Source organism: Hyperoodon ampullatus, assembly GCF_949752795.1.
Source record: "Hyperoodon ampullatus genome assembly, chromosome: 6".
NCBI lineage: Eukaryota > Metazoa > Chordata > Mammalia > Artiodactyla > Ziphiidae > Hyperoodon > Hyperoodon ampullatus.
The window spans coordinates 113,653,997-113,666,414 of NC_136919.1; the positions used below are offsets into that span (position 1 = coordinate 113,653,997).

General features: G+C 50.6%; 1 protein-coding gene across 1 annotated transcript; it reads right to left on the reverse strand.

Annotated features, from left to right (window-relative positions):
* Positions 1 to 4,791: 4,791 nt before the first annotated feature.
* Positions 4,792 to 10,693, reverse strand: LOC307054886 (NUT family member 2D-like; the record flags this gene model as incomplete). Its single annotated transcript, XM_079706749.1, has 6 exons — positions 4,792 to 5,586; positions 6,106 to 6,222; positions 6,619 to 6,914; positions 7,364 to 7,536; positions 8,582 to 8,710; positions 10,407 to 10,693. 6 exons carry the CDS (start codon positions 10,691 to 10,693, stop codon positions 4,792 to 4,794), a joined length of 1,797 nt encoding a protein of 598 aa, XP_079562875.1.
* Between the last annotated feature and the right edge of the window lie 1,725 nt (positions 10,694 to 12,418).

The following is a 12,418-nucleotide window of genomic DNA, read 5'->3' on the forward strand; positions in this document are numbered from 1 at the left end:
TTCAACATACAAACGTCACACATCTGTATATCAAAGTGAATGGGAAGAATTCAGATCAGATACTGATAAAGAGGAAGTGGATGACATGGATGATAGATGTGAAAAATTAGCTAAAATGTAGCACAGAAAAGAAACGGTCAGAAATTATGAATGAGAAGTTTATGGACCTAGAGTCTGCTGGTGGCTTGACTGTGGACTTTGCAGCCTCCAGAACTGTGAGAAATAAACGTCTGTTGTTTAAGCCACCCAGTCTGTGGTAGTTTGTTATAGTCCCTTGAGCTAAGACATATTTTGGTACCAAGGAGTAGCAAATACCTAAATATGTGGAAGTGGCCTTGGAATTGTATAGTAGGTAAAGGCTGAAAGAGATTTGAAGTGCATGCTAAAAAAAAGCTGAGATCACCATAAAGGCCTTTCAGCCCTTACCTATTAAAAGTGATTCTGGCGACGGCTCAGAAAGAAAAGAGGCACACTGGAGAGAAAATCTCCATCTTTGTAGAGAATACAGAAATAATCATGAACAGATAGAAATATGGACGTTAAAGGCTATTCTGGTGAGGTCTCAAACAGAAATGAGGAACACGTTATTAGAAATTGGAGGCGAGGCAATTCTTATTATAAAGTGGCAAAGAACTCGACTGAACTGTGTTCTAGTGTTTTTTGGAAGGTAGACCTTGTGAGTGATGAAACTGAATATTCATCTGAGGAGATCTCTGAACAAAGTTTGGAAGAAGTAGCTTGGTTCCTCATCACCGCACACAGTAAAACACATCAGGAGAGAGAGAAGTTGAAGACCAAATTGTTAAGCAAAAAGAAATCAGAACTTAGAGATTTGGAAACTTCTCAGCCTATCCATATCTGAAAGTGAGAAAGCTTGTTCTGAAGAAAACTCGAAGAGTGTAGCAGGTGTGCTCTTAATTTAATTAGTCATCTCAGCAGAGGCCAGGAATAGAGAAGGATTAAAGCAGCAGGGACACTGCCAGTTTGAAGTAAAGGGGACAGGGAAAGCCAGGCAGAATGGGGGAAGGCTGTCAGAAGTCTTGGATTCTACAGAATGGGAGACTAGAGCAATTCAGCTGTGCATGTGTACTCCTCTTGAAGAAAAGGGAAGAAGGACCCCAAAGGTGATTCCGAGGTCATCGGGTCTGTCAATCCCACCGCAGGCCCAGGGGGCCTCAGTTTCAAAGTGTGAGATTGTCGCCCTCACAGAGAGTCATGGTATAGGTGGAGGCCCTACAGAGAGCGGCAGTGTGGGTGGCACCCCACCAAGCTGAAGGCGGGGGGCTGCCCCACCGAGCTGTGGGGATGATGTTGCCACCCCAGCGGGCCTGGAGGGCAAAGCCTCAAACCAAAGAGGATTATTCTCGTACCTTAAGATCTAATGGGATTGGCCTTGCTAGACTTTGGACTTGCTTGGAAACTGTCACCCCTTCCTTCTTTCCCATTTCTTCCTTTTTGTGTAAGGATGTCTATTATATGCCTGTCCCACCATCGTATTTGGAAACACTTAACTTGTCTGGGTCACAGATTTACAACTACAGAGGAATTTTGCCTCAGGATGAATAGTACCTCCAGTCTCCCCCATATATGATTTAGATGGTGTTTAGCTCAGACTTTGGACTTTAAATTTTACAGTTGATGTTGGAATGAGTTAAGGCTTTTGAGGCTGTTGGGATAGAATGAATGTATTTTGCATACAATAAGGAAACGAATTTTGGGTACCAGGGGCAGAATGCTATGGATGTATATCCCCCCCCCCAATTCTTATGTTGAAGCCCTAACCTTCAATGTATTTGGGGATAGGGCCTTTGGGAGGTAATTAGGTCATGGGAATGGAGCTTTCATAATGGGTTTAGTGCCCATTAGAAGAAAAGACACAAGAGAGATCCCTCTTTCTCTCTGCCGTGTGAGGACACAGTAAGAAGACAACCATCTGAAAAGGAGGAAGAGAGCTCTCACCAGGAACTGAATATGGCACCTTGAGCTTGGCCTTCCAACCTTCAGAACTGTTAAGAAATTACCATCTGTTTTTCAAGCCACCAGGTCTATGGCATTTTGTTATAGTCGTCCAAGCTGATGAAAACATAGAGAATATATATAAGATGGTCTAATATACATATATCCAGGGTTCTAGAAGTAGAGACAGGAGAGAATGAGTAGAAGTATCATTCGAAAAAGATAATATTATGTTCTGGATGAGATGAAGAACGTGTATTATCCGTTAATGAAGCAAAATTGATCACATGGAGGATAAATTTTTTTAACCTGAAACTAATCACACGTCAAGAAACTGGAGAACACAAAAGACAAAAGACAACCTTAAAAAAAAACAATTAGCAAGGAAACTGATCACCCACCATGAAACGGTGTACTGATGGCATAATTTCAAAAAACAGTAACAAAAGCCATATTCGATGGAATAAATATTCAAAGTTCTGAAAGGAAAAACTTTTCCTCTGGAACTGATTACCTTGTCACATTATGATTTATAAAAGTTTACCAACAAGGGAACTGATAAATTATTTTTAATGTATGCATACAATGCAAAATTATAAATAATTAAAGAACATCCAATATATCAGTTTTTCTTAAAGTAAGAATGTTGAAAGAAGCCAAAGGCAATATGATTTACATGACACATATATAACCAAAATATTATTATACATAATTTTGATTATCTACAGCTGTGCTGAAAGCATAAACATTTTTATAAGATGGATATATACCAAGTTCTTGATGGTGGCTATCTTTCTCATTGTTGGTGGGAGTGTAAAATGGGACAACCCTTATGAAACAATATGAAGTTTCCTCAAAAAATTAAAAATATAACTACCATGTGATCCAGCAGTCCCACTTCTGGGTTTGTATCCAAAAGAATTCAAAGCAGGATCTCAAACAGATATTTGCACACCCACATTCATCGTAACATTATCCAAAATACCCAAGATGTAAAGAAACCCAAATGTCCATCAACAGATGAACGGATAATGGGGTCTATAAATACAATGAAATATTTCCTTCCTTGAAATAAAAGGAAACCATGTCTCATGCTACAACATGGATAAACCTCTAAGACATTATGCTAAGTGAAATAAGCCACTCATAAAAGGACATATCATAGCCACTCACATGAAGTATCTACAGTAGTTAAAATCATAGAAACATACAAAGGTGACTGTCAAGATCTGAGAGAGGAGGAGGGAGAATTAGGGAGTTTCTGTTGTCCCAACCCCCGCCTGGGTCCTGGGGAAGGAATCAGAACTCAGAAGCAGGAGAAGAGGCTTTGGCCAGCAGGGAGAAGGCCTGGGGGTGAGGCCCAGGGTGGGTTCACAAAGGATCAGAGCATCTGAGTGCGTTAGGAGGAAGGGGCTTCAGAGGTGGACCAGCACAGGCCATGACGGGGGCTAAGCGGGCCGCAAGGGGGGCAGTTCGGGGAGACAGCAGGGGTCTGCGCCCTGCCCCTCATTGTTTGCTCGTCTCACCGTTATGAGCGGGTCATTTCCTCTGCTCTGATGATTCGAAGTCTCTGCCGGCACCCACAGGACGGTGACTGAGGCCTCCACACTCCTCAGCATGGATCCCAGCTCCCACCCAGATCTGGGGCCACAGACACCTCTCCCCCACCCCTGCCGCCCCTGTGAGCAAGCTGTTCTTGTGAAACGCGGTCATAGTTTGTTAGGAGGAACTGTTTTATATGGGAATACAAGCCAGTGTTGATACCAATACACACACATGTCCAGCCATGGGTGGAAAGGGAAGGGACAGTAGTTCTGGGGTGTCTTTGCAGACCCGTAGGCCCCTAAGGCCAGTCCCCACAGCCACAGCCAGATGGGTCCTCCTCCCTCTTGAACGAGATGCTGCTGCACAGAAATCCCACAAGTTCCACAATGGGGCCCAACTCTCATTTCCCTTATACACACCTTTCGCGGGTGCCCCATGAATTTCCCTGCACCCATTCCCCTTGCTCCATCCTCAGTGGGATTAAGAGGTAGCTGCCTCCACCACTCTCCACATTGCAATAATCCCAGTGGGACTAGAGGATGCTCCCGCTACGATGAGGCAGACAGTCCTGTCCCCATGGCCAAGACTTTTCCTCTCTGGTCAGGCCACCCACACAGGAAACGCTGGATGAGCGGAGGGTCATCCCAGTGCCGTCACCTGGCCACTTCAGGGAAGCAGAGAGAAGCTCCATAATGACAAGGGCTGTCTCCAGGCTCCATCCTAAAAACTGGTGAGTGTCCAGAGAGCTGAAAGGCACAAAAGCAGCTCTGCCATCCCAAAAGGTTCAGGGATGCAGAAGATGGTACAGATGCCCCAGAAGGCCCCTAGCCAAGCAGGCGTTAGAGAAGGGGGTGATGAGGGGGTCCCTGGGGAAAGTGAGAGCTGTACGTTCCCAGGGGCAGCCTGAGGAGTCCTTGTCTATGTGGAGGAAAGGTGTGGCCACCTGTAGACCCAGAGCTCCTGTGACCTCCCTCATCCTTCCTTCCTCTCAGGATCGCTCTCTGTGGAGCAGCTCAACAGTGGCCTGAGAGCATTTCCCACGAAAACGATCTTTGTTCACAATTTACATACATCACGCCAAAGGTCCTCCTCCCACCCACCCCTGGCCACACCCACCTCCCCCACCTCCCTAACCCCCCACAATCCCGCTCCCCCTCCCCACCCTGGTGGTCCTGCCCTCCCTCCCTTCCCCCCACATCATCCAGGATCAGCACTGGGAGGAGGAGGAGCCCTAGGCTCCCCTGGGGGCTGCCCTGGGGCCTCGCCCTGGAGGGCCGGCCCAGCTGTTCCCTACTGGCTGCAGGGCTTCTTCTTCCTCCACCCACGCTTCTCTGTAACAAACGGGTCACGCTTTCTCTTTCTGGGCTGTGACGGGCGAGCCAGCCCCAGAGCCAAGGCTGGCCTCCCAGAGACGCCGAGGCCAGCCCCGGGGATGGGCAGCTTCTCAGCAGCGGCTGGGCGTCCCCAGAGAGCCCACTTCCTCGACTTGGGAGCGGCTGGTGGAGCTGGGCTGAGGCTTCTTCTCTGAGGGGAGGGGGCCTGGGGAGCACTCTGGGCCCCCCAACCTCCAGGGGCGGCCAGGCCTGAGGCACGCACAGGACTCTGGGACAGCCAGAAAGGAAGCAGGCTCTGCAGAGAGCCAGAGAGGAAGGCCAGGCTGGAGAGCTCCTCCTCGTCCTCACTGGACCCGTCCCTGGGCCCTCGGGCCTCCCGAACAGGAGAGGCCTCTCTGAGAACAGATGCATCCCTGGGTCCCTGTAGAGGGCCAGTGTGCCTTTGACCCTGGGGACGGGAGGGCCGTCCGGCCCGGAATGGAGAGACCTCCTGACGTCCTCGAGAGGGAACAAAGACTTTGGGCCTGCACAGGTCAGTGTCTGTTTGGATGAGCCTATGAAGAGCCTCAGAATCAGTCTCTGGTGGGCAGGCTTCAACACTGACCGCTAGATGGGGGTCTTGGTCGTGCCTCTGGGCACCTTGGCCGGCGTCAGACTCAGAAGGACTTGAGGCCATTCCGGGTGCACTGTGACTCGGGGCTGCCCGCACACCCTCGTCCTCTTTCAAGGCCAGGAGTCGTTTCTGCACCAGCTGGTAGGAGGGAGGAGGACAGTGACGGCTCCACACACACGTGTGAGAGGAGGAGCACTGGGCAGTGGGACAATGGCCCTGGGGGGGAGGAGGGGACGGGCGACCCCAGGACTCGAATCCAAATACAGACGCTGTGGCAGTCCTGCCATCCTCCTGCACATTATTCCCAGCTTTGTGACCTTCCCTCCCCTCCCGGCTCCCCGTCCTCTCCTTCCTTTCACCCTGCACTGCACCCACCCTAGAATGGGCCCCTCCCCATGCCAGGCGTCCCAGGCAGGGGAGGGATGGACAGCGCTATGTGGCCCTCCTGTTCTGGGGCCCTACCTCTGCCCTGTTCACTGGGGTCCCTCCGTGCCCTGGTCTTCCTGGGTGTCCCTTGTGTCTCCTGTTCTACCGGGGATCCGTCCCTCCTCTGGCTCCCCTGGGTCATCTGGGTTCCCCTGTCCCCTGGATCACCTGGGTCCCCCTCCCGTGGGGTCCCCTGGCTCCCTGAGTGTCCCTCTCCCTCCCCTGACTCACTTCTTCGGGGGTGAGCCCTTCCTCCTGCTCCAGCTCCTTCTCTAGGGCCAAGAGATCCAGCTGTGGGTCTGGGGAAAGCAAATCTGCCAGGAATCGAGGGTGAATGACTGCCTCCACCACGGACAGAAAGAAGAGGCTGTGAGCATCCTTGGCCAGGAGTGGCCTGTGAGACAAGAAGGCCAGGAGGGAAAGTGAAAAGCAGAGACCCAACCAACTCTCCTCCACAAGGCGGGGATGGTCAGCACACACACACATACACACACGCAAACATGCATATACACAGTCACACACAAAAGAGCACATATACAGAGGCACAGACACAGACACAAAGGCATACACACAGACAGACACAAACATATACACACAAACATCCGTGTACACCTCCCCTAACACCAGGCTCAGGAACAAGGAGCTGAGCTTAAGTCCCAACGGCCTGAGCAGAGCCCAGATCTTGGGTGCTGAGTGTTCCATGCCCTGGCATCTTGTAGACCCCAGGCTCCAGGCCTAGCCTACCTTGGTGACAAAGTCCTCCTGGGAACACAGCTTGTCAATGTAGCTCAAGAAGCCCGGGTCCGAGTAGGTGCCGTCCTCTTCCTGCTGCAGCTCATGTCCGTCCTCTCCCCATTCTACATCTGAGTCGCCTGTGGCTGAGTGGACGGGCCCCACCAGTGCCTCCATGATGTCCATATACTCCCTCACAGCCTCAGGGGTAATCTCCTCGGGTGCCTTGGGCTCCGGGGGTCGCTGGGACCTGTGTGGCGTCGGGCGGGAGGGCTGGGCCCTGGGGCCGGACATCCTGGGAGCACAGGCTGAGGGAGAGCAGGAGGAAGGGAAGGAAGGTGAGGGACCCCCGGTCCACCTCCTGACCACCGAGCGCACGCTGGTGAGGGCACTGTTGGGGGACATTGATGTGGTTGTGGGGGGGTCAGGACCACCTGAAGCCTCATGCACAGTTGGAGGGGGAGGTAAGGGGGCATCTAAGAGAGTCACATGTAAGGAGGTGGGGAACCTCCAGTTTTCCAGGGGTGTCCCCATCAAGCCCACTTCTTAGGCAGACTTTGTGTGGTGTCCTTTGACAGGGAGGTGTGAGAGGAGTTACAAAACTGACCGAGTCAATACCCCGCAGTGACAAAGGGCAGCTGAGACCACAGCCCCCCATCCCCTGCCTCGGTGGCTGTTATGGTTGAAAGACCAATGCCCCTGTCTTGAAGGAAAAGGATCCACATGGGGACAGTGGCCAACCCTAGGCCTCTGTTACCTGTGCCTTCAACTCCAGTGGGAACCTGGGTGGCTGGCTGAAGGCTCACTTTCGGGGCTGGGGGCCCCGGAGGATCCAGCTTCGGTGGGGCTGGAGGAGGCAGGCCCTGTGCACACTGCATCCACTGCAACTGCTGAATTGGCATCTCCTTCTCGGCCTCAAACTCCATGAACCTGGGGGGTGACAGAGGCACAGGACACCCTGAGAAAATGGCCTGGGTTCTGGAGCCCAGCAAAGGCAGCCAAGAATGAGGGATTGGGAGAGGATGTGCCTTGGGGCTGTCAAGGCCCTGTGAGGTGCTGTCCACAGCAGAGAGCTGCTCCTGGAACTGATACAAGATCTGGGACCGTTCCTGCTTCACCAGCACTGGAGAGCATTCAACAGCATAGACCCAGGTCGCTGCACTGAACCAGGTCAACGGGAGACATGGCTGACCCAGGGGGCACCCTCCTCATCCCCCACGTCCCCATCCAGAACCACATGAAGGGCTGACAGCCAGAGGCTGGAACAGGCATGTGTTCCCCACAGGGGTCCTTGCCCGAATCCAGGACCCTGGGTTGGGACTGAGAGTCCTGGAACATAGACCTGGAGACAGGGCTCAGGAGAGGCTGGACGATGTGGATGCTGAGCTTAGAGGAGAGGCCTTCCTTTCCTCTGAGAGGCGCTTGTTTGTTTGGTTTTGTTTCTTAAACCAAGGGGATTACCGTGGAGCAAACACCGGAAGGGCCAGAGACCCTTAGGCTGATGACAGCTGGCTTCCCCAGCCTCTTCAGGGATGCCAGGGTACCCACTCAGGCCACTTTTCATGAGGAGAGGGTGTCCCAAATCTATGTCAGTGGCCGCCAGCCACCCACCACTAAGGAAGCAGCAGGCTGGCGGGTGGAGCTCTTTCCCCGGCCCAGCCCATATGGCCGGAGTTGGACCCCTACTGGACTCACAGCTTCACCCTGCCCCGTCCTGAGACCTTCATGTCAGGACAAGGGTAGGCCAAACTCAGGGGAAGGCAGAGCTCCTGGTGGAGGAAGGACAGAAGACCCAAACTCTCAAGGTGAGGGAGGGGTTTCTGGAGGACTGTAGGGCCTCTGGGCTGCGGGGCCCCTGTTCTGAGCGACAGCCCTTCTCCTTTGTCCGCTCTGATGAGCACCCGCACGGCCAGACCTGCTCTCACCCACTCGCCTCACCCTCCACGCAGCCCCTGGGCCCAGGACGCTGACTCACTTTTCCTCCATCTTGCAGTGGATCTTCCGGTCAATGTCGCTTTTGCGCTGCCATTCCTGCACGGCCCTGCACAGTCCCTCCTCCAGCTTCATGGTGGGCTTCAGGCGGGCCAGGGATCGAAGCACTGGGCTGTAAGCACTCGGGGTCAGTCTCCGTGCCCAGCCCAGCCCCCACCTGCCTGACCCCACCCGCCAATGTGGACCACACATCACTCAACACAGCATGACTGAGCAACAGAAGGGTGAGAGGCAGGTGTCTGGGAGGGCAGAGACAAGCCCAGAGACAGTCCCTTCCTTTCACGTCTTTATCCACCAACCTAGGTTTTTTTTTTTTTTTTTTTGGCGGTACGCGGGCCTCTCAGTGTTGTGGCCTCTCCCGTTGCAGAGCACAGGCTCTGGACGCGCAGGCTCAGTGGCCATGGCTCACGGGCCCAGCCGCTCCGCAGCACGTGGGATCTTCCTGGACCGGGGCACGAACCCGTGTCCCCTGCGTCGGCAGGCGGACTCTCAACCACTGCGCCACCAGGGAAGCCCTGGAGCTTTTATAATGAAGGAAAACTTAAATGATTTTCAACCAATAACTTCATACTAGAGGAATGGTGAGGCAAAATATTGTACCCAGGCACTTGAGAAAGGCAGGCTTCCTTGTTGCTTCCTCCCTTTGTTCAGTCATTCAACCAATTATTTACAAGATTCTCACTCATAATTCTGATACAGTATTTGAAGGACTCTTCTCAAGGCCACTGATACAAAAATTGCACTGTGCAAAAATTAGCCAGTCCCAATTCTGCAATCACTTTTGTAATACTTCAAAATCCTACACCCCACAGACAGAGATAATCAAATTAGCCCAAATGTAATTTGGGAAGACCAGTCACAGAAGGGAGTATCTAAAAGTCCTTTGGATCATGATCTCTGACTATTCCTGCACAGAGGCTGGGGGCAGGCATTGACTACTGAGAAAAAACACCTCCGGACATGCATCACAAGCCTCAGAAGACAGTTCATCTTCCACTCAATCACGAAACATTAAAGAAACGAAGAGATACCATGTTTGTGTCTTGTGGAGTTTTCAAGTCTGTGCACTTGGAGGCGCTTAGTGCTGTTAGATGTGAGGGGGTCTTCAGAGGCATCCTGTTGAGTGAGAAATCCTCTAATCTTGCAATTGACCAGAAAGCGGATCTGATGATTGAAGTTTCTTTGGGAAGTATTACAAAGTCAGGTCAGTAAGTTGATCCCGCTACTATTTTTGTTGTTGTTGTTGTTGTTGTTTTTATTGTCAATTGAAATTCTGCAAGATATTATAAAAAAGGAGGGAGGGAAAGTAAAATTGTTCCCATACTACCTGCTGTGTTGAAATTGGCCCAGATTGTCAACTCTTTCTCAAAATTATTAAAAAATAAAAACCAAAACCGTACAAAGGAAACACCTATGAATCAACACTTATTGAACAACCTCCATGTATTAAATACACGGAGAAAAAATATTCTAGTAGAGTAAATGCGTTGGAAAAACTCTAGGAACGGAGTCAGGAGACAGTATCTTAAGAGTGCTTCCCAGGTCTGAAATTCTTTGCTAGCATTGTTCTTTAACGGAAACTTCAGGTTTGCTAGGAAAAAGGACCTACCGTTTTTTGAAAGGCATTAACAAGAACCAAGGAACTGCAGTCCAAAGGGCATGAAAGTACTTGCCCCAATTTGAGGCTACTGTGCTTACAGCGGAGCTCTCCAGAACTCTTTCTAGCTAAGTGCATGGGTTTCACGAGTGCAATATAAAACTCACGAGTGCACATCTCACAAGAGCTGGTTTTAAGAAGAGACCGTCACGAAGGTTCCCGGCGAGGAGCGTCGTCACAGAAGTTCCGCAGCGGGCCCGACCCTCCATTTCTCTCCTCTCCTCTCCGGCACAGACTCCCTAGGCCCGCGCGCCCCGCGCCTGCACGCCTGCGCACGCCTGCGCACGCCCACTGGGCGGGGCTCTCGGGCACGCGGTCCCTCGTCTTCCAACGGCTCCCGGCGTCTGCTGGGGCAGTTTGCTCCGGAAGACAGGAGCGCATGCGCGAGCGCGGAGGGTGGGGCCCCAATGGCCGTCCGGCGGGGGAGGGGCCTGTCATGGCGGCCTCTAGAGTCAATTATAGGAATCCTGAGGTAAGGGGTACGGGGACTTTTCACTCCTCAGGTGTCACTGCTCTGCGCTGTTGTTCACCCTGTGGGTTATTTGTGCCGTTGTCCGTGTAAGGAGACTCCCCACAATGTGGATTCACGCCCCCATAGAGCTCGATTCCCTTGAGATGTTTACCCCAGGATTATTGGCACCACTGGGGAGCCGGCTGCATGAAGGGTTCAGTGATTGCGGGGCCTACAGTGGGGGCTAAATAGTGTGTGCGAGCTATTAAACAGGTGCCGTTCTAGTCTGCGCGTTGTGAAGAGTACAAAAGCTAGAGGGACGTTCTTGCGAGTTGAAAACCCTCATCTTGTTCCGAAGGTGTAGCTCAGGTGATTGGAACATGAGTGAAGCTGGAAGGAACACACTCACCGTTTCACTAGTGTCTTCCTTCTTATCATAAAAACATCAGTCACCACTTATGTTCAAACTGCATTCTTTTGTCAGTGATGCGAGCAACTTTGCTGAATGTGGTAATAAACATGTATTTGTAGTCTGGTGTCAAATCATGATTGATTTGCAAGCATAGATGGGGTCTGTACATATTTAATTGGTTGGTGGGAATCTGATATGTAGTCAAATGTGTGGGTTGGTTTTGTCTGTGGATATTTGTGTTTGAAGGGAGGTCATGCCTGTGTTTTTTTGAGAGTGTGTAAGAGTGAGTGTTGTATTTGGAGGGTGTTGAGATGTGACGCAGGCATACTCAAGGAGTTGGTGGTTAGGTGTGTGTAATTTGGTGTTTGGGGAATATGTTTACATGTGTTTTTTTCACCCATGAATTTGGGGATTTGTGTGTGTCTAGTGGTGGATTTGGAAGGATTATCTGCATATGCATAAGGGCAATGTCAGGAAAAGTAGTGGTGTATATTACTTTGGGTGTCCAGTCTGTTAATTTTGTATATTTGGGGAATGTAGGCTGATCATTTGTGTATTCAGGGCATGTTATATGGTTATGGGGTGTTTGTGGGTGTGCATTTTCAGGAGCTGTCTATGTATATTTGGATGTGTAGAGGGCAAGTCTGTGACTATTTTATGGGACTGGTGGATGTTGAATGTGTAGGTATGTTGTGTTTGTATGATTCTGTATTCTGCAAGATGGCAGAGTGAATTCTGTGTGAGAGGTTGGGAATGTGGGGTTATGTATATGCCAGTCGTGTGGTACTGTATGTGTATTTGGAACAAAGGGCGTATAGGGTGACATTATTGCCTATTTGTAGTGTACTGGGTAATTGTGGTTCTATTTGGGACTTGTGGAGAGTTGTGTGTTAAAAGAGTTTGCGTGTGTGTTCAAGAGGCATGGCCACTTGGAGGAATATTTGCTGAGGCTGTGTATTTGTAATTTTCAGTAGGAGCCTCTTAGGCTTATGTATTTTGGAAAATGAGTATATGTGTATCTGATAGAGAGGTGGGGTTTTATGTTTCTACAGGGAAGATGGACAATTGCATTTATATGTATTAGAAATATGTGATACGGGTATTTGTTAGTACTTGCATATGTGTGAGCTGGCTCCTGATAGCTAGGGATAATTTGATATATGGAAGTTGTTTCATAAATGGTTTGCTGGAGATATTTCCATGTATCTTACTTGTGTATTCTAATCCGTGTGCGTGTCCATCATCAGGTGCATGCATTATCAAAGTTTGTTCATAAGGTATGGAGTTGTTAAGAGTATTC